Source organism: Mauremys mutica, chromosome 2 (genome assembly GCF_020497125.1).
Source record: "Mauremys mutica isolate MM-2020 ecotype Southern chromosome 2, ASM2049712v1, whole genome shotgun sequence".
NCBI classification, from domain to species: domain Eukaryota; kingdom Metazoa; phylum Chordata; order Testudines; family Geoemydidae; genus Mauremys; species Mauremys mutica.
The window spans coordinates 202,801,949-202,824,514 of NC_059073.1; the positions used below are offsets into that span (position 1 = coordinate 202,801,949).

At 44.5% G+C, this 22,566-nt stretch overlaps 1 long non-coding RNA gene and 1 gene segment (V, D, J or C); one reads left to right on the top strand and one right to left on the bottom strand.

Moving 5' to 3' along the window:
* LOC123362977 overlaps positions 1–7,790 on the top strand; it is a 43,810-nt gene extending 36,020 nt beyond the window's left edge. Inside the window, 1 exon segment of the V gene segment in view lies at positions 7,117–7,790. Within this exon segment, the coding sequence occupies positions 7,117–7,532 (416 nt within the window).
* A 7,725-nt stretch (positions 7,791–15,515) lies between these two features.
* Positions 15,516–22,566, bottom strand: part of LOC123362979 — a 45,104-nt gene continuing 38,053 nt past the window's right edge. Inside the window, exons 3-4 of the long non-coding RNA XR_006576666.1 lie at positions 21,858–22,090; positions 15,516–17,086 (exon numbers count right to left, since the gene is read on the bottom strand). This is a non-coding gene — a long non-coding RNA (uncharacterized LOC123362979). The remainder of the gene's footprint in view (positions 17,087–21,857; positions 22,091–22,566) is intronic.

Below are 22,566 nucleotides of genomic sequence, written 5' to 3' on the forward strand. Positions count from 1 at the left end.
ATCATTTGGCCTATAATGGTCTGTGCATATTTCACAATGGGATCTCCCCTATCCTGCTACAGCATTTTTCCAAAACTGGAATTACAAACTTCATTCTTCATGTACTTTCCTGGCATGAACTGTGCACTAAAAATCACATCATCTATGTGTTGTTTTTTTAAATCACTGAAGAAAGAGTGATTGATACAATGTAATGTCACAGAAAATTGTCAGCTACAGTTAGAGAAACCCCCTCCCTTCATATTTCAGTACTAGCCTATTCAAATTGATACCCAAGAGTTTTACTCGTTTATCGCCATGAGGGGGTACCAGAAGCTTGAATTTGTATCTAGCTAACCTGAGCTGTTACTTTGTTCAGTCTTCAAGCAGGAACTGTGTGCAATGTTTATTATCATACAGGAAGGGGTCATCTATGCAGATACACAGAGCAAATTAAGTGAAATGATAGAAGCAAAACCAGTGTTGCATGTACAGTAATTGGCTATTGAGACCTGCAGGCAAATATAAAGTAGATTACTCAGTGCACCGTATCACACATTATAGCAAACCACCTTGGGAATCACATATGCATATTAAAACATACACCAGAAATCAAACCATACTCTCTCCCCTTAACTATTCTGCAATTAATAGCTACCAACATACAATAAAAATCTAATCCTTCCAAGCCTGTCTATATTGTAATGCAGCTGTCTCAGGGATGAAATGTAATGAGTGTACACAACAGCTTGGAGAGGAAGCGAGGATTAAACCGTATCCAACTGAAACTCCAGGGGGAAGTTTAAGTGAACGGAATGGAAGTACTCAAATAGGAATTTGACAAGGATGCCCACATCTTCCAGGTTTATGGGTGTCTAACATGAAGTGAAATTAACTGGAGTTAGGCACAGAAATACTTTCAGCATGGGGCATAGGCTCCTATTCTTATAAAAGGTTCCATGACAGGAAGTTAACACGACCTTTGTCTTACATTTCATTTAAAAAAAAAAGAAAGAAAAGAAAAAAGGAAACATGTGAGCAGGCAGTGATTTTCCCAAGAAGGGATGAGTTTGTGTTTTATTTCCAATGTCAGCACCTCCTGCCTTTTTGCAATGGAGGGTTCTGGTGTGGAGTTTTTGAGAGTCAGATGTGGTTTGGCCCTTCCCCAGTTTTACTAAGATTTTTTTTAACATTAACTATTTAAAGTTTGTACGCTTCAACTAATCAAGACGTATGACTGTGTAGTTCTCTAGGTTTCAGAGTAGCAGCCGTGTTAGTCTGTATCTGCAAAAAGAACAGGAGTACTTGTGGCACCTTAGAGACTAACAAAGTTATTTGAGCATAAGCTTTCATGGGCTACAGCCCACTTCATCGGATGCAAAGAATGGAACATATAGTGAGGAGATATATATACATACAGAGAACATGAAAAGGTGGGAGTTGGGCAACTCCCACCTTTTCATGTTCTCTGTATGTATATATATCTCCTTACTATATGTTCGATTCTGTGTGTGTGTGTATATATACACACACATATACAATCTCCTCACTATATGTTCCATTCTATGCATCCAAGGAAGTGAGCTGTAGCCCATGAAAGCTTATGCTCAAATAAATTTGTTAGTCTCTAAGGTGCCACAAGTACTGCCTTTTTTTTTTTTTTTGGTAGTTCTCTAGTGCAGTGAGGAGTTTGCTTCTGGTTAGTGACTCACACACTGGGCTGACACGTGTCCCCTCTCACACTCTTAAATACATTGGAAGCTCTTTGATACAATGAGAACAGCAGCACTTCATCTCTTCTGCTCAGGGCTGGGCAGCCTGCTCCCACCTTTTTCTTTCAGCATTTGAGTATCTGTCACTCAAGACTGAGCAGCATTGACTTCTTGTGCTTTTATTTCTTCTCAGGAGCCAGAGCAATTCCAGGAGACATGGTGGGGTTCCTGGAAATTCTCTTCGCTTGCCTCTTGCCATGTAAGTTTGTTGAACTCAGTTCTGTTTATTATTTGTGGTTATTTATGCAGCATTGTGGGCTTGGATCCCCAGAGTTACAACAGTTTTATTCCAGGGCAACCCTAGTGAAAGTAATGGAGTAAGACTGGCGTCTCAGTACCCCTGAGTGTGTATGGAGCTTTACAGATAATCCAAAGACAATGGGCCCAATTCTCCACTTTCCTGCCCCTTGCGAAGTCACTGACATCTGTGCAAGGGGGGGGAACAAACCCTGAGATCAGAATTGTCCTCACTCACACCTGTGGCTGAAATTACACACGTCTCCCTCACTATGCACACTTCTAAATGAACATACAAGGTGAAAGGCAGCGGAGAAGCAACCCCAGTGTCCCTTCAGTCTAAGCAGCATGGACTCTGCATAGGGTGACATTACTGCTCCATGTAGATGGATTATTTCTAGCAGCCATTTGAATTTCCTCATTGCTCCTTATCCTCCTTTTGCCTTCCAGCTGTGCTGTGGGCCATTCACCTGGAGCAGGTGCCAATCTCCATCACAAAGGAGCAGCGTGTGAGCAGCAGTGCTGAATTCACCTGCAAGGTGTCTGGCGGGTCGGGCTCTACCTATATACACTGGTACCGAGCCCCAGCCGGAGGGGCACCGCAAAGGCTGCTCTACCTTTCTTACTCCAAGCCTCAAAGCTGGGACACCGGCTTCTCCAGCGAAAAAGTCTCTGCCTATTTTAAAGACCGTAGCATCTGCAAACTGTTGTTGCACAAGCTGGAAAATGCAGACAGCGGCCACTATTACTGTGCTGCATGGGATTATACACAGTGCCATAAACCTCCTGCAGCCCTGCACAAAAACCCCATCAACAAAACCACACACACCACAGCCTAGAGGGGGCTGGGCTCCGCTCTCACATTACTGCTGCAGCAGAGCTGAGTGAGCCCCATCCGCAGCCCACTCTATAGATTGGCAGCCCTAACACCAACTTTCTAATCACACAAAACCAAACACCAATTTCCCATCCCTTCTGAAGCCCCACCCCCGTGCTCACTCCATCCCCACTCCTTTCATGGTTCGCTGTCCCCCACCCTCATTCACTTTCATCTGGCTAGGGGTGCAGGCTCTAGGGTGGGGCCAGAGATGAGGAGTTTGAGGTGTAGGAGGGGGTTCAGGCCTGGGGCAGGGGTGCAGCAGGCTAAAGCAGGCTCCCTGCCTACCTTGGCTCAGCATGGCACTCAGATGAGGCCAACATGTCTAGCTCCTAGCCAAAGGGGGACTCCTGGCCAATGGGAGCTGCGGAGCCGGAGCTCGGGGTGGAGGCAGCGCACAAAACCCCTGTGGCCATCCCTGCGACTAGGTGCCATAGGGAGATGCTGGCTGCTGCCGGGAGCCTTGTGGGGCCAGGGCAAGCAGGGAGCCTGCCTTAGCCCTGCTGTGCCACCGACCGGACTTTTAACGGCCTGGTCAGCATTGCTGACCGGAGCCACCTGGGTCCCTTTTGGACTGGGTGTTCCAGTTGAAAACCAAATGCCTGGCAACCTTATCTATAGGGCAGAAGGCCTCTCAAACACATACCGTAGCCAATACAGCAGACTGACTCCTGCCCCAGCTCCACTCACCCATGCTGTTGCCCCTTCATCCCAGGAACTGGGAGGAGGAGCTTTCCTAGTGTGTGGCACTGGGCCCACTTCCCCAGCGTCTTCCTAGCAACACCGGCTCCATCTCTAAAGGCAGAACAAACAATTGTCTTGTGGTGTTTGACATGAGTTGTGACTATTTCATAGATGACTTGAGAATGATGGTGGGTGGAGGAGAGAGAATAAGGGACAACAGAGTGGGGAGGATAAAAGACTGCAGAGGATTTAGGGTAGGTGAATGGGGAAGACAAGGGAAGAGCATTTCTAGTTTGCTCACATGAGCAAGTCAGTTAATTCATGTCCACTGAGAATTTTTAGCAATGACTGAAGCACTAACCAGGGTGCAGGAGTTTTTGCTGCCACACTGTTTAACTCTATTCAAACCAGCTCTAAATCACAGAGTGTAAAAACACCTGCATCCACTGTGCTCTAGCTCTCCTATTGTTGTCACCATACCTGGATCTGCAACATTTCAAGGTACAGAAAGGTGCTGATTGAATCCCCTCAGCGTGATGCTCTTATCTCCTGTTAGTGATGGTTGGGCAACAGAAAGAGACTGAATAGCCTGCTGCAGCCTTGGACTGCTGGCTCTTTGAGCTCATGCTTTCAATCCCTGCTTCCAACAACCCACACTGGGACATGGCATTACACTAACACAGACAAGGCCTTAGAACCAGTTTTGCCCCAGTTTCACACTCAGCAATGGTGGGTGCACTAGTACGGTTGTTCTCAACCAGCAGGCTGGGGATCCCTGTGGGGCCTCAAGCAGTTTTCAGGGGGTCGGCCAAGAAGGGCCAATGTTATACTCGCTGGGGCCCAGGACAGAAAGCTGAAGTCCCACCACATGGGGCTGAAGCCTGGAGCTCTGACCCCTTCCACCTGGGACTGAAGCCAAAGCCTGAGAAACTTGGCTTCCTGGGAGGCCCTATGGTATGGCGCCCAGGCAATTGCACTGCTTGCTATCCCCTAATGCAGATTCTGGCTTTTATATGCAGAAACCTAGTTGTTGTGGCACAAGAGGGCCGTGGAGGTTTTTTTGCATGGAGGGCGGGGGGGGGGGTGCGCTCAGGAAGAAAAAAAAGGTTGAGAACCTCTGCACTAGTAGACACAGGATGCAGGAATTCTGTGGCCATGGCAGCAGCTGTCGAGGGTAGACAACGAAACGTAACAGAACAAACTTTACTGCACATTAATCCATTGAGGGCTTCTCTGAGTGTGTATAATGCAAGAGAAGCAGTACAATTCCTGACAACTTTCCAGCTCTTCAAACCAAACAAGAGAAGGGCATTGACATTTCCAGGAAGACATGGGGAGCTTTCTTGCTACTTATCAAATCCCTAATGAGCAGGTTGGCTGCACATCCATTTTATGTTACATTGGTAATTCACTGATCTTACTCTATTCTCAATATTGGAGCTATTTTTGATCTAATCTATGTAAGTAGCAAACTGTCTGAGTAAGGTATTCCTAAAATGTCCATCACCAGGGTATCTGAGCACTGAACACGGTAATGTGGACTCTGACAGTACTAAGAGAGCATTAAAGTTGGTTCTGCTTTTTGCATCTCCCAGTTTCTATGAAGCTTAATTTGCTTCTCTTTCTTTGCATATGTATCTGTTGAACACCCAAGTGCTTGCAGTTGTTTCTTTTAATTGCAACAGGAATTTTTTTATCTAGTTACATTTTTAAAATGCAAATATAGTAATATTATTTCTATTGAGGTAGCACCCAAACTGATGGAGATCTCTTTGTGCTAGGAAATGTATAATCATGTGATTAAAATACTCCCTGCTCTAAGAGAATTTTACAAATGATGTATTCAGGTTTATCTGATTCCATATGAAGGATGGAGAGAGAGGGATATAACTTTCTTATTAGATGGTAAATTGTTTGGGGCAGGAGCCAGGCCTTTTTGCACATCTGACCAGCACCTAGGACAGTGGGACCCTAATCCTGATTAGGAACTTTGGTTTCCACTAGAATAGTAAAATGATTATTTGCATGGATTTAGGGCCTACAGGCCCCAACTGAGAGGGGACCCACTGTGCTAGATGCTCTAGACCACACTGAGAGATGGTCCCAGCCTGTAAGAGGTTATAGTCTAACTAGACAAGACGTAAAAAGAAACAATAGTTCTCATTTTACAGATGGAGGACAGGCCATATTTTCAAGAAGAGCTGAGCACTTCTCCCTCCAGCAGAACTCGCCAGAAGCAGTGGTACTCTGCACTTCTGAAAATCATGGTCCTGGTAACTTGCCTATGGTCAGGGACAGGGCCAGGGCCAGCTCCAGCTTTTTTACATCCCAAGCGGTGAAGGGGGAGAAGGAAAAAAAAAAAAAAGCTGCCATGAGCGGCTTAATTCTTCGGTGGCAATTCGGCAGCCGGTCCTTTTCTCCAAGAGGGACTGAGGGACCCACCATTGAAGACCCAGACGTGCCGCCCCTTTCCATTGGCCGCCCCAAGCACCTGCTTCATTTGCTGGTGCCTGGTGCCAGCCCTGGTCAGGGAGGGGGCCATTGGGGTGTAACAATAGCAGTGGTGGCATTGCTGTGAATTGAGTTCAGACCTCCCGAGTCCTAATCTAGTGCCTTAAAACAAGGCATTAATGGTGGGAGAGTGAACTACAATTTGCTACATGGATCTCTCCTTCTATGGAAGGAGAATGCACTAACACCGAAATTCTCACAAGTATTTAGTCTCCTAATTTCCATTGAAATCATCCTAAACACTGAATTAGACCCTGGACCTAAGAAACTATAATGGTTAGTGGTGCTCTCTCTCTCTCTCTCTCTCTCTCACACACACACACTTCTCCTCTTCCCCCCACCCCCCAACCCAACAGGAAACCAGCCAGTACAATAAGAGTAGCAGCAATATCCTCATTTCTTGCTTTATTCAGTTAGGACTGGGTAACAGTATTTTTCTTTTGATAAAATTGAGCATCATTAACTTAATAACTTTCCTTCCTTAAAAGGTGCTGCAAGTTAAGGAGAGATGGTGGGTTGTCTGGAAGCTCTCTTTGCTTGTTTCTTCCCTGGTAAGTTTACTGGACACATTAACTGTAGTTAGTGATTTTATTCGGTATTTATTGTTAACAAAAAATACAACATGGGCCTGAATCTCGAGTCCAGTGTAACAACTTGATGATGGTGCAATCCCAATGAAGCCAATGGCATTGCACTGAAATAAAACTAGTGTACTGAAATGGAGAAATCATGATCCATAATGCTGCATGATTCCTCACAGATAAAGGATCTGATTCTTCACTGCCCTGTACCTTGCGTAATCATTCCCACCATCTTTGCCCAGGTGTAAATAGAAATTGATCGTTCACTCACACTAGAGATAGCAGCTTTACCCATTTTGCCCTTGCATTTACATAAATAGCTATACCAGCTGCAAGGCAATAGATAATTAAACCCATGTACATTCCTCAAGAACTTACAGGTTGCAAGGTCATGTGTGTGTTACTGCTCTTTGAAGAGGGGAATGTATCTAGGTGCTGTCTCCTCATGGTAGCTTTCTCTCTTTTTCCCTTCCAGCTGTTCTGTGGGCCATTCAGCTGGAGCAGGAGCAGATCTCGGTCACAAAGCAGCCACTTCAAGGCAGTTCTGCCACATTCACTTGCAAGGTGTTTGGTGCATCAGACTCTACCTACATCCACTGGTACCGAGCCCGACCTGGAGAGTCCCCACAGAGGCTGCTGTACCTCACTCTCTCTGGGTCAGACTTAAAGCGAGAGGCAGGCTTCTCCAGTGATAAATTCTTAGCCTATGGGACACAAAGCATCTCTAACTTGTTGGTGTACAAGCTGGAAGAGAGAGATAGCGGCCGCTATTACTGTGCCACTTGGGATTTTACACAGTGCCACAAGCTTCCTGCAACCCTGCACAAAAACCACCACAGCTCTGTGTGTGGTGCTCAACACTCATATTACTGCTGCAGCAGAGCAGGCTGAGTCCTGCGCCCCTCCCATGCACACTAGCCTACAGAACAGGCATAGTTTCAGTCCCACAAAGCCGCGGCCAGTGTAAACTCCCGTTCGGCCAGTCCAAGTCATGTAGGGATTTGCCTGAGCCAGGGAAGTGGGAGTTTACCTAGTGGGTGGCACAAAGCTGACATCCTGTGACTGCCTCCCAGTGCTGGCTCCATCTCTAAAGGCAGAACAAGTGATTGAACAGTCACTGCCCATTTAACTTCACAAAGCAATGGGTGACCAGAGACACTGGGGAGTGAGAGAATGAGGGAGAATGGGGTGGGGACAATAAATAACTGGGGATGGAGTGGGGGGTAAACTGAATAGGGAAGGTGAGGGGGAAGACATTTTCTAAGTCAGAACAAACATCAGTTTGCATCTCCCCTGGGAATTTTCAGCACATGTCCATGGCTGGAGCTGTAGTGTACACAGAATACAGGAGTTTTCTATTCAGTTTCAGTGGCCATACGTAAAATAACGAACTTGGCTCCTCTGAGTGCACACGTGTGCCATGCTCAAGGAGTTAAGACAAGAACAGCAGCAAAATTTATAGCTTACAAGCTCTTCATTCTAAATATGAGAAGGACACAGGAAATCTTGGGGGGGCTTCCTTCCCATGGGAAAGGGCCCAATCCTCACATCCATCTGCACTGCACTCATTGCAAGACTGAGCTTGGTGACAAAGGTGGCTGGATGCCATCTCTGTGCCTCCATAATGCTGTGATCAGCTAGTGGCTTGTTTTGCTCCCACTACAACTTAGCACATTTAGTTGTGTCCTGCTAGGAATGGCCCTAAGGAGCCATTGTGGGAATTAGGGATCACAGTAATGCAGTACCTCCCTCTAGCCATGTCCATTACAGCAGAGTGGAAATGGAATACCTTATCCTAGGTTCCAGGAATTCCAGACTGTCCTGAGAATGGATAGGTTTTGGTTCACACTCATGTCCTCTGATAGCTCATTTCACCATCAATTTTCTTTGACTGAGAACTTTTAATCATCATTACAAATGAGCAAATGAAACTGGTTATTGTATTGTTGATGGACGTGTGGGGCTCCGGTTAATATCAATAGATTATATATGGTACTCACTCACATATAATTTAGAGAGTCATTCATGTGTATGTCACTTACAGACACTGTTCAGAATGTCCAATATAGATTAATATCCATTCAAGTTCTTGGCATGTATGTTAAGGAAACCATTTGGTCCGCAACACATCATGAATGTGGGACATTTAAAGAAGTGTGGTACTTACATATATATTTCTAAACAATTCATTAATATGTAGTTAAGGTTCATAAAATCAGAGAGGTTTGAAATGGAAAAGACCTATTACAGCATCCAGTCCATCATCCTGCCAATGCAGAACTATTCCCTACAAAGTATTTTCTAGTGTTTTGTCTAGTCTAGTTTTAAAGGTCTCCCAAAATGGGGCTTCCATCATCTCCTTTGAGAGATGATTCCATGCCTGATTGAGATCAATGTCAGTAAGGTTTCTTGATATTCTAAGTTTTCCATATTTTCTCTGTCTTCACTGGTGTCTGCAACTCAACCCAGTTTTGAATTGTATGCAAGTTTTGTAAGTGTATTGTTCACGCCATCCTCTGCATCAGTACGGAAGATGTTTGGTGTTTCCTTTTTCTTGCATTAAAGATTGATTAATGCACTTGGAACTCTCCAAAGGAAATGTGCTCTATCCTGCAAGATACTGAGCTATTTCCAAAAGGTAGTGGGTGCTCTCATCATCATCATCTGTAGGCACTAATGAGAGGTGAGAGACTTCAGCACTTCCAGCATTACTTAGACCTAATTTTGTAGTGTAGATATACCCTATTTTATAGAAGTCGATTTTTAGAAATGAATTTTATGCAGTCGATTGCATATGTCTCCACTAAGCGCATTAAGTCGGCGGAGTTCGTCCTCACTACCGTGGCTAGCATCGACTTACAGAGCAGTGCACTGTGGGTAACTATCCCACAGTTTCCACTGCCCATTGGAATTCTGGGTTAAGCTCCCAATGCCTGATGGGGGCAAAAACATTGTCGCAGGTGGTTTTGGGTACACATCGTCAGTCTCCCTTCTCTCTGTGAAAGCAACGGCAGACAATAGTTTTGTGCCTTTTTTTCCGCACAGACACCATACCACAGCAAGTGTGCAGCCCGTACAGCTCACCGACACCGCCGCTGTTGTGTCCTGGGTGCTGCTGGCAGCAGACGGTGCAGTAGGTCTACAAACCATCGTCATACACTGCTTCTGCTGCAACTCTGCTCTGCTGCTATTGCCTCAATAGTGAATTTCTCCATGTTTTTTCTCATGGGCTCCTGGGTACGTGTGTTCTTCCTTGGGAAATGTGCGCGGTGCTAACCATCGTCCTCCACCACTTTCGCTGCAACTCTGCTTTCCAGCTCACCTGATACCACGGCAAGCATGGAGCCCACTCAGCTCACCGCTGCTACTGTGAGCATTGTAAATACCTTGTGCATTATCCTGCGGTATGTGCAGAACCTGCAAAAGCAGGCGAGGAGGTGACGACAGCGCGATCACAATAGGACATGGACACAGACTTTTTTCAAAGCACGGGCCCTGGCCATTTGGACATCATGGTGGTAATGGGGCAGGTTCATGCCGTGGAATGCCGATTCTGGGCCCGGGAAACAAGCACAGACTGGTGGGACTGCATAGTGTTGCAAGTCTGGGATAATTTCCAGTGGCTGCAAAACTTTCACATGCATAAGGGCACTTTCATGGAACTTTGTGACTTTCTTTCCCTTGTGCTGAAGTGCAAGAATACCAAGATGAGAGCAGCCCCCACAGTTGAGAAGCAGGTGGTGATAGCCCTCTGGAAGCTTGCAATGCCAGACAGCTACCAGTCAGTCAGGAATCAATTTGGAGTGGGTAAATCTACCGTGGGAGCTGCTGTGATCCAAGCAGCCAATGCAATCACTGAGCTGCTTCTATTAAGGGTAGTGACTCTGGGAAATGTGCAGGTCATAGTGGATGGTTTTGCTGCAATGGGGTTCCCTAACTGTGGTGGGGCGATAGACAGAATGCATATCCCTACCTTGGGACTGGACCACCTTGGCAGCCAGTACATAAACCACAAGGGGTACTTTTCAATGGTGCTGCAAGGGACGTTTCACCAACATCAACATGGGATGGCTACAAAAGGTGCATGACGCTTGCATCTTCAGGAACTCTGGTCTGTTTGAACAGCCACAGGAAGGAACTTACTTCCCAGACCAGAAAATTACCATTGGGGATGTTGAAATGCCTATAGTTATCCTTGGGAACCCAGCCTACCCCTTAATGCCATGGCTCATGAAGCCATACACAGGCACCCTGGACAGTAGTAAGGAGCAGTTCAGCTATAGGCTGAGCAAGTGCAGAATGGTGGTAGGATGTGCATTTGGACGTTTGAAAGTTTGCTGATGCAGTTTACTGACTCGGTTAGACCTCAGCAAAACCAATATTCCCATTGTTATTGCTGCTTGCTGTGAGCTCCACGATATCTGAGAGAGTAAGGGGGAGATGTTTATGGTGGGGTGGAAGGTTGAGGCAAATTGCCTGGCGGCCGATTACGCACAGCCAAACACCAGGGCGGTTAGAAGAGCACAGCAGGATGCACTATGCATCAGATAAGCTTTGAAAACCAGTTTCATGACTGGCCAGGCTACGGTGTGACAGTTCTGTTTCTCCTTGATGAAAACCTGTCACCTTGGTTGACTCTACTTCCCTGTAATGCAACCAACCTCCCCACTTCGATCACCACTGTCAGAGGCAATAAAGTCATTATTGTTTCAAAATCATGCATTCTTTATTAATTCATCACACAAATAGGGGGAAAACTTGCAAGGAGGCCTGGGATGGGTGGGTGAGGAGGGAAGCACCAAGTGGGGTGGTGGATGAGGGAAGGACACTACAGTTCAAAACTTATTGAATGCCAGCCTTCTGTTGCTTGGGCAATCCTCTGGGGTGGAATGGTTGGGTGCCCGTAGCCTTCCCACCCCCTCACTATGTCCCGCGTTCTTGGGTGTCTGGGTGAGGAGGATATGGAACTTGGGGAGGAGGGCAGGTGGTTATACAGGGGCTGCAGCAGTGGTCTGTGCTCCACCAGATGCCTGAGCATGTCAGTTTGTTCCCCCATTAGCCTCAGCATTGCATCCTGCCTCCTCTTAGCATGCTACTCCCTCTTCTCATCGCGTTCATTTAACACTTTCCTGGACTCTGCCATTGTTTGCCTCCATGCATTCCGCTCAGCTCTTTCAGTGCAAGAGGACTGCATGAGCTCTGCGAACATCTCATCATGAGTGTGTTTTTTTCACCTTCTAATCTGTGCTAGCCTCTGGGACAGAGATGATAGGGGAGAATAGAAACATTTGCAGCTGCAGATGGGAAAAAAAGGGAGACTAATATTTAAAAGATACATTTTAGAAAATAAAGGGAAGACTATTTCACACTGAATCAAGTGATTCACATTACATAGCACACGTGCTTTCGCTACAAGGTTGCATTTTGCGTTTTATATTGAGTGCCTGCCAGTTTGGTGTGAGACATCTCACAGGCTCAGCTGGGCAACAGAATTCGGCTTGCAGGCAGCCATGGTAAGAAAAAGGGTTTCGGCTTCTTCAACCTTCATAACATGTGGAAACGGTTTCTAACAGCAGCACCCTCCTTTTCCATACCAAGCAAAGCCTGTTGGGTTGGCCATTTAAAAGGATGGGCTATGGTTTTAGGGGAAATGTGCAGCACAATCCAACCCCCCCACACACACAATTCTCTGGGATAATCACTTCACACACCCCCTTCCCCCCACCCCACCCCACCCCACTGCATGGCTAGTATCAGGAAAGATCCCAGTCAGCCATGCACAGGCCTCCCCCCACTATGTGGCTAACAGCAGGGATGATTTATTTTCATCCAAAGGCAAACAGCCAAAGCCCAGGCCCATTTGCTGCAAGGTTTTGTTCTGCAATGATTCCAGACTACTTGCTATTGGCTTGGTGTGGTAACTTAATCATTAAACACGCTTGCTTTTAAGCCCTGTATTATATTTACAAAGGTACATTCACCAGAGGTTCCTTCTCTGGCTTCATGGTCCAGAAGTCCGCTTTGGGAGGGTATTGGCTCCAGGGTGATGAATAGTTCCTGGCTGCCAGGGAGAAGGGATTCTCCACTTGCCTGCTGTGCGCTATCCTCAACCTCCTCCTCCTCATCTTCAATCTCCCCATCCCTGTTGCATGAGACTCCCCCCTTGCAGTTGCCCACAGACAGTGGTGGGGTAGTGGCAGGGGCCACCCCCAGAATTGCATGCAGCTCATCATAGTACTGGCATGTATGGGGCTGTGACCCAGAGCAACCGTTTGCATCCTTTGTTTTTTGTTAGGCTTGCCTCAGCTCCTTAACTTTCACACAGCACTGCTGTGTGTCCCTGTTGTAGCCTCTGTCCATCATGCCCTTGAAGATTTTGGCAAATATATTGGCATTTCGTCTTTTGGAACGGCATTCTGCCTGCACAGCTTCTTCTCCCCATACAGTGTTCAGATTCAGTACCTCCTGTTCAGTCCATGCTGGAGCTACTTTGCGATTCTGGGACTCCATGGTCACCTGTGCTGATGAGCGCTGCAGTCACCTGTGCTCAGCGGCAGCTCCAGGCACCAGCGCTCCAATCGCATGCCTGGGGCGGCAAGCTGCGGGGGGAGCCCTGCCGGTCCCTGTGAGGGCGGCAGTCAAGCAGCCTTCGGGGGCTTGCCTGCGGGAGGTCTGCTGGATTCAGCGGCAATTCGGCAGCGGGTACACCGAATCTGCGGGACCGGGGACCTCCCGCAGATAAGCCGCTGAAGGCTGCCTGACTGCTGTGCTTGGGGTGGCAAAAAAGCTAAAGCCACCCCTGCCTGTGCTGATCAGCTTGCCACACTGGCCAAACAGGAAATGAAATTCAAAAGTTCCTGAGGCTTTTCCTGTCTACCTGGCCAGTGCATCTGAGTTGGGAGTGCTGTCCAGAGCAGTCACAATGAAGTACTCTGGGATAGCTCCCGGAGGCCAATACTGTTGAATTGCATCCACACTACCCCAAATTTGACCTAGCAAGGTTGATTTTAGCACTAAACCCTTGGCTGGGGAGGAGTACAGAAATTGATTTTAAAAGCTCTTTAAGTCGACAAAACAGATTTGGGCGTGTGGACGGGTGCAGGCTTAAACAAACCTAATGCTGCTAAATTTGAGCTAAACCCGTAGTGTAGACCAGGGCTTAGTGCTTTACAGGATAAGCTCTGTATGAGCAAAGTGCTCAGTTCATTTTTAGTAGTTCTTAGACTTAGGTACAGAATTCCGTCAAGTCATAAGATTTCATACTTGAGTTGGGTCCCTTCTAGTCTCTTGACCATTCTACCAGCAATTATATAATGTATATTTAAAAAAGTTATGACCCAGTCCTCAATGCAAAGTTATCACATTGTTTTCCTCAAAAAAAAAATCCATAATTTTCAAAGGGATGTAGCAAGATCTGGAACATGGACGACCTGGGCAATAGCAGCTGAGATTTCTCAAGTCTACCGTTTTCAGAATGTGCTGCTTTCTGTAACATGGAGCAAATGGCGAAGGGAGAAAATGATGACTTTTTTACTGAATTAATATTGAACCATTAACACCTTATTTTGTGAAGCTATGAGATGTCTTGAGAATAAAAAGTTTATACAGCAAATTTCCCCACCTTCCTCCCTCCCTCCCTATACCACAAACATCCTTTTAACAAAACAGGATGTGTCGCTTTTCAGCTGCTTCATCATCAAGACAGGAAACGAGCAAATTTCTGTTTAAACATCTACCAGGTTTGGATTCCAATTACTTCACCATTATTGTAATGTGCTTTTGTGTAAACAACAAACAACAACAAATGAAAAAAAAACAAAACCAAGTACACTCAGAAGAATCTTTTCCTACATTTTAGTATTAGGGATGGGATTTCCATTTTACTGTTGCTGGGATTTAAAGCCATAAGGCCATCGTCTTGTGAGTTCCTGTTGCCTGTAATGGGGGAAGGTGGTGTTCAGCACCTTACAGGATAGGCCTTTTCAAGTTTCATCCAGAGCCCAGTGAAGTCAGGGGAAGAACTCCCAGCCATTTCAATGAGCTTTGGATCAGGCCCCCAGACATCCACAACACACCCCACACTCACCCTTTTGCTGGGGAACTACTGAACTACAACTTCCGTAAAGAGGATCTCTTCAGATGCTAAGAAAAGGGCTGATATTGATTCTTCAGAGGCAAGATTGTTTGGTTGGGAATATTGTATATTTACAGCATTCACTACAGTGTTTCCATTCTAGAACTGCATGTTTCTATAATCTATATAAACTAAAGTGATAAAAAAAAATCTATAGAGTTCTCTGATTTTATTTTTACCAAAAGGCCATTTAACAGGATATAAATGTATATGAAAATAAGTGCACAGCAAAATGAATTCTCATAATTGAATTTTCTTGTTTCAATATAACTGAGCTAGCAGAAGATGGATTAGTATCAGACTACCTGAGGAGTTGATTCTGAAAACCACCATCTATCATGAATAAACCGAGTTCAGTCAATGAGACTATTCATGTGAGCCAACTTACTCAAAACCCTCCTCTCTCTTGTACATCACCTAAGAGACAGAGGTAAGTTAGCCCTTAATTAACAAGGCAGAGCTCAGACAATTCTCATCATCAAGAAATCCATAGGGAGGCTCAGTCTCATTTAAACACCCACATTCATCCACGTCCAGTACAGCCCTCTTTGTGAGATCGTTCCTGGTCTCATGATTAGAAAATGGCTGCCTGTGTACAAACTATTATTTTTAAATCCTTGGAATTCAGACCAAGTTTCTCCGGGTGACCTGAATTCCTTTAGAGATCTGGCCGTAACTCCCTTTCCCCAGCTAGCTCTGTTCAAAGAAAGGTTATAAGAAGTTTGTGTAGATGGAGAAAAGTATATTCCCCCCCCACACACACACACACACAAACAGGGATAGTGCAGGTAGCACTCCATCTATATATCTAATCACTATGCTTTTGAAATATGGTATATTTGTTGCTATGTTTCTTTGGATAGCGTGCAAAGTATATTCCAAATGTTACAGATTTTAAGGAGTTCTCAGAATAGTTTATTGTAAAGTTTAATGGGTTAAATTCAGCCCTCTGTAGAGGGGCCAGGACAAGGTTTATACAGCACTTACTTCCCACTTAAACCCTCAAAATAGGGCTTACGTGGGGTTAAAACAGTGTAAGGACCTTGTTCTGGCTCTGCACAGAGATGAAGGTCACCCAATAAAAGTTACATGCTCTTGTGGAGTGGGAGGAATAGACACCAACAGATACTCAAAGGGAAACTCACAGACAGGGTGGAGATAGCAACAGAATTCACAAACAGCATACGAAACCCCTTATGAAACAATGGGACTCTATTGATTTAGGTGAAAACAAAGACAATCCCTGAGGCACCTCTGAGTCTGCATGACGCAAGAGTCAAATTAAGTGCAAGGACAATGCGTTTATTTAAGAGATTGTTGTCAAGGAAAACTAATCAGTAATTATATCATAACTATAAACTTGAGGGGACTCTGAGTTAAGACAGAATGAAAAATTTCTGGAGTAAATTCTCCCCAGGAATTGGAGCTTATTCCAAAACTCATTGAAATCAATTGAAGAACTTCCCATTGAATAAGGCATCAGACCCTTAGTGATCTATTTTCATCACTGCTTGAAAAAGTTCTATTAGTTGCCTTTTTTCATGCTGAGAGTATTATTCCTTGATCAAATCTGCTGATGATTGTGTTTTTTTTAAAAGGGAGTGCAGAGAACTTCAATAGCTGCAACCATTGTTATAATAATCATCTGATACTCTTTTTCAAAAGTTCTAAACAAGGCAGCAGTCAGAAGAGTTGCTGGATAGCATGAGGGAAGGTTAGTAGATGTTCATATCTCAAAGTGTAGCCTTATGAACTTTTATCTAAGGTAAATGCAAATCTGTATTGCCTTGAAATCGCTCATCAGTCACTTCCTCTACTCAAATGACCCCACCCTTTTTCTGAGATCAGAATTCATTTTCCTTTCTTTCTCAGCAGCAGGTTCATCATAGCCTAGTGAGAATGTTACTATTGCAAGTTTATCTTGTTGCTTCAGTAGTTTGGTCTTGTAAGTTGCTTTTTACACTCTAGGCTTCTCCATGCAGACATGTTATTGAGCAATGATTGGAGGTCCTCCATGTTCATTCAATTTCGGATTAAATGGTTTTTGTCTCTTTTCTCTGCAGATGGAGAGGCCCAAGTACTGGTACAATCTCAACTATCCATCACCAGGGCAGAAAATAAAACTGCACAAATTGACTGTCATGTTTCTGGCATAACCCTTAGTAGTGCTTATATACACTGGTATCGACAGAGACCTGATGCAGCTCTGGAACGGATTCTCTATTTTTCATCAGGAAAACCCATCTTTGACCAGGATTCTGAGAAGGGAAAGTTTGAGGTAGAGAAGCAGCTCTCCGAGTCGATCTGTGTCCTGACAGTAAAGAAAATAAGCAAGAATGATGCGGCTACCTATTACTGTGCCGCTTGGGATCACACAGTATTACAAAACCATTCACATTCTGTACAAAAACCTACTTTGTGTTCTCAGCAACAGGTTTTCAAATACAAGAAACCACAGATACCTCCTAATCCTGTTTCTCATGATGAAAACTAGATGCAAAAACACCTTACTGGTTTCTGTAACAAGAGATAAAAGCAAGAGAGCTGTTGCTCGCACATGTTTTGCAAACAGTAAGATCCCACCTGTCTCTGCCAAACAACAAGATCAAGTAGTTGCACAGGGCAGCTAAACGCTCAGGGCAGCAAAATTTTCAGCTGACATGACAATTGAATCTTTGTGCAGTTAGTTACTCAAGTGCACTGGAAACTAAACTGCTAATGTAAAATATGTTATAACAATGCTAGAGTAAATAGCTTGAACCTTTTTCCTGTTTCTAATTAGCATTTTACCTGGGAAGAGCTTATTAGTCCAGCAGATGCCTGCTCATAAAACCACAAAATTCAGTTCTAAAGAACAGTTTCATATTTAATCTGCGATACCAGTTTGTTCGATGAGATGTAATATAAAAGTTACACTCTCCTGAAGCAGATATTTCTATCCAGCCATAGATATGACTGCACCTTCCAAGCCAATAGATTATCAAAGTCCCTGCCTCACAAAGGTGATACCCTAAACTGAGAGGAGTTACTAGAGGAATGTGGATGAATGCTTGTATGAAGAAAAAGAGAAAGAGAGGCTCAGCAGCTTCCCTGGGCAAGTGATAAGCGAATGACAGAAAGACAACTACAGTTTTACCTGCACTATCAGCAGCTCTTGTCCACCACTTGCCTATTCAATTCTCCAAAAAATGCATTCATGCTTTTTTCTATACTGTCACATACTCATGGAACAGGCCCCTCGTCTCATATGGAACATCACTACCTTCTCCTCTGCAAGATTTTTATTCCACAGGATGTACAAGAAATCTACTAGCACACAATGACTGAGCTTTAGGGGTGACCAAGGAGAAAACAAAAACCAGTGGATTTGTGCATAAACAATGATATGGTAAAAATATATGGAAAAAATAAAAATAAAGGGATTTTGACGTTTCCCTTTCCCACAGGCTTGAGAGGTCACTCCTTTTTTTAGGCTGTCAGCAGCATGAGGCAGGACTTTGCCTCTTTGTTTTCACCCTAGGGTCCAGATCCAGCACAGTATCTCAGGTTGCTGCTGTAACATAAGTAATAAACAACAGTAATAATAATCAACACTGATTCTGAAACACACCCAAGGAATCTATTTGACCCCAGTGCTAGGCCAAGGTCAAAGTTGTCATACTGAACAGCAGTAACTCTACCTCACCATGTAATAAATCTTCTACAGCCAGTACCACTTAACTTGAGGTTACCTAAATGAGTCACTTCCTCTCCCCATCTACACGGCTCTCTCCATTCAACACCATCATTTACATTCCTTGGCTGGAGTCTAACAAGAACTGCAAGAATGTTACTGTTAGAGACTTTTGTTCTTGCTATGGTTTGCTCCTGTAAGTGTGTTGCTCGCACTTAGGGTGACAATATAGCAAGTGTCAAAAATTGTGACAAGGGGTTGGGGTGGGGGGTAAAATAGGCACCTATATAAGACAAAGCCCTGAATATCAGGACTGTCCATATAAAAAAAAAAATCAGGAAATCTGGTCACCCTATTCACACTGCTCTCCGCATACATTGGCACATGACAGCAGCAGCTGCAGAGCCTTCACATCATTTCAGTTTTATGTTGATTTATTTTTTTGTTTCTTCACAGATGGCTCCTCACAAGTGCATCTGACCCAGCCTCAACTGTCCATCACCAGGGAAGAAAATAAAACCTTACGAATTGACTGCCATGTTTCTCTATCGAAGGATTTTGGCAAGGCTACTATACACTGGTATAGACAGAGACCTGGTGCAACTCCAGAGTGGATTCTGTCCATCTCAACGCAGTCTGAATTGAAAGGAAAGTTTAATGCTGAAAAGAAGCTTGGCCAGTCTACCTGTACCCTGACCATAAACAAAATAACCTCCAGTGACATTGCTACTTACTATTGTGCCTATTGGGATCGCACAGTGTTAGAAATCTGTAGACAGCCTGTACAAAAACCCACTCTGCATTCTGAGCCACAGCCACTGTCACCTCTCTAAAAATTCCTCTCAGTCAGGAGCCAGCTGCAGAAACTCTTCATTGGCTTCTGCAGCTAGATCTGAACAGCAACTTCTGATTTAGTGTGTATTTGCCAGATACAGCACTAAGACCAGGTCAGGTCTAACAGAACAGGTGGTCACCTACAGCACAAAGGGGAGCTAGGCACCCAATCCCATTACAATGGGAGTTGTTTTTTTAACTTCCCCTTGCCCTGTTAAAAAAAAAAATCTTCCCGCTGAATATTAGGTGAAGCCAACAGTCAGTAGTTGTCTGTGTGGGTTATCATGGGTTGACTGGGTGGAGATTTGTCATCAGTCTAGAGGAGCATAACACTTGAGGTGAAAAAAATCTGACTATGGAGAAGGAAATGAGGCCAAGATCTCACCCCCATAACTGCCTGACACGACAGTCTCCCAATCCAGACATCATTCATCTGCTGAAACAGGAAGCAAGTGAAAGTAAAACAGGAGCGTTGGACCCAGTGTGCAGGCGCAATAATCTACCTGCTTATAACTCCCCAGTAACTGGGGCTCATCCTGCATAGTATCCTCCTCAGGTACAGAGCCTCATCTTAGTGTCTAGAGATTCCAGTTGTGGAGCTCAGTGGGCACTGGGTCAAGCCCTAAGGGTCTTTCCATTGACTTCAATGGGCTTTGCATCAGATCACAAGTCACCTAATGGCACTGCAAACCAGTCTGGCCACATTACATTTTGATATTACTCTGATGGAAACAGAAGTGCGTTTATTTTGGTTGCTTTTCTGCAGTTCAATTAGCCCTGAACCACAAAGAGCTTATTGTTCACTTTATAATAACCACAGAGTTCTGTTCTGAAGGACCAGCCTATCTTTAGTCTCTAATGCCAGTTCAGCAAAAAACACATCATGTGACAGCAGGTTATACTCTGCTTTGGCCTGCTAAACCCAGGGTTGTGAGTTCAATCCTTGAGGGGACCATTTAGGGATCTGGGGCAAAAATCTGTCTGGAGATTGATCCTGCTTTGAGCAGGGGGTTGGGCTAGATGACCTCCTGAGGTCCCTTCCAACCCTGATATTCTATGAACTGATATCATGCTGTATAATTTCAGTCTTAACATGAATGTTCCAGGAACTTCCCAGAGTAAGAGGCCCTGCTCCAATGATTTGATAGTCTAAGGTGGGTTACTAGAGCAATGAGGATAAATGGGGTTAGGTTGTTCAGAACCCAAGGGGAAAGAGTGTGATTGCAGATGATACTTGAAAGAAGGGCAGAAGTGGAAGCATAACTTATTGAATGATGCTAGAAAGACAAGAAAACTAATGGAGCTACAATATAGAAAAGACATCATGGATTGGATTAGCTCTGATCACAAGGCAACGAAGTGTTTAAGAAAAAGGTTACTCGTAAATTAATTTGACAAAAACATCAGTGTAGAGTTGGCCCTTTTTCAGAATTAGGACAAAACTGACTGCAAATATACAATTGCAGATCCATCCTCTCTCAGTAGAGGGCATTAGCACACAGATATAATAGCCACTGTATGCCACTCTACTTAAAGAACAGAGGGCTAGTATCACACTGAAGTAGGAAGCGATATTCCACTACTTCACATCTGGGGAACTCAGCGAGAGCAGGATCCTGGGAAGTGCTTAATATCTTCAGAAGGGTTCTGAGTGCTGTACTGGCAACAGCACCACTCAGGGCAGCACCTCCCATGTTCAACAGGTAAAGAAAATAACCCCAAAGGAAAATTAGTCTTCACTGTGCCATCACCATGGCTCTGCCTGTCCCTTCATCTTTGTATTAGTTACAGTCATAGCTAGGAACCCCAGTCCCAGATCTGGTCCACACTGTACAAACAAGCAACAAAGTTGGCATCCCTGCCCACAAACATCTTGGTGCTTTCTTCTGCCACTTATGTGTGGAACCCCCCGCCCCTAAACCACTAGCCTCTTCTCCTTCAAATCCCTCTCAAGACCCACTCCTGCTGCAACTCCTACAAGAAATCTGCTGGCAAATAATGACTCTGGTGGGATAGGGCAGGGGGATATGGTATATTTAAACATTAATTACCAAATTCTCTCCTGGTGCAAATACCCTTTTGGACTAAAGATCTTTGGGGCTGTCACTCCATATATTGCTATGTATAGCACCGAACACAAAGACGACATCATTTGGACAGGGGCCTCTGGGAACCACTGTAATATAAATAATTAAAAGACCACTTCTTCATTACCCAGACTACCATGATGCAATCTACACTGATCTAAAGAAAGTGGAAGAATTCCCTTCATGCCAGATAATGCTCTTTGATAAAAGTAACATTGGATGAGATTCAGCCATAATTCTATTTTAGCTTAATTAGCATATGCAGCCAGCAAAACCTCATCCCGTGTTAATTAAATAACTCACTTCCTCTCTTCAAATGCACCTCTCTGTCCATCCCAACACAATAGTCACATTTCTCATAGATGTAGATCCAAGCAAAACCTGTAAAATGTTGCTGCTCCACATCATTATTCTGGCTTTCCTTTTGTCATGTAAGTTTATTTTTTACCCTTTTCTATACAGTTGTACATTACTGAGTCACAACTCACCATGCTCCAGATTCATGTTAATTTCATGTTTTCTTTTCTTGCTCTTTCTAGATGGATGTGCACAAATACATCTGAGACAAGCTCAGTTGTCGATTACCAGAGCAGAAAATAAAACTGCACGTATAGTCTGTGAGGCTTCTGGCATTCAGAACTTCGGGAGTGCTGTTATACACTGGTATCGACACAGACCTGGAGAAGCTCCGGAGCGGATTCTGTACATCTCACCTGAAAAACTTAAATTTGACAAAGTCTCCGATGAGAACAAGTTTAATTGTGAAAAGAAGCCTGACCAGCCCATCTCTACCCCAACAGTAAATGAAATAGCTCCTAATGATGGAGCTACCTATTATTGTGCCTATTGGGATCTCACAGTGTTAGAAAGCCATAGACAGCCTGTACAAAAACCTCACTCTCAATACTGACCCATATCCCATCAAATGTATGAAACTACAGCTACCTGCCTGATTTTGCCATCGGCTGTAGCTTATTTTAAAAGGTAAAAAAACCAACAAAAAAAACACACCATGCAACACGATCAATAAATATCTTTATTGTGAAGTAGCTAAGGTCACCACACACATAACATACCTGATTCAAAGCCAAAAAAGCCAAGTACCAAGACCACAGCTCCTGTAATACCACTGGTAGGGGGTGGAGATAAGTGTAGTGTTCAGTGATCACTCAGTGTCAAGGGCTTGCAGAAGATCTG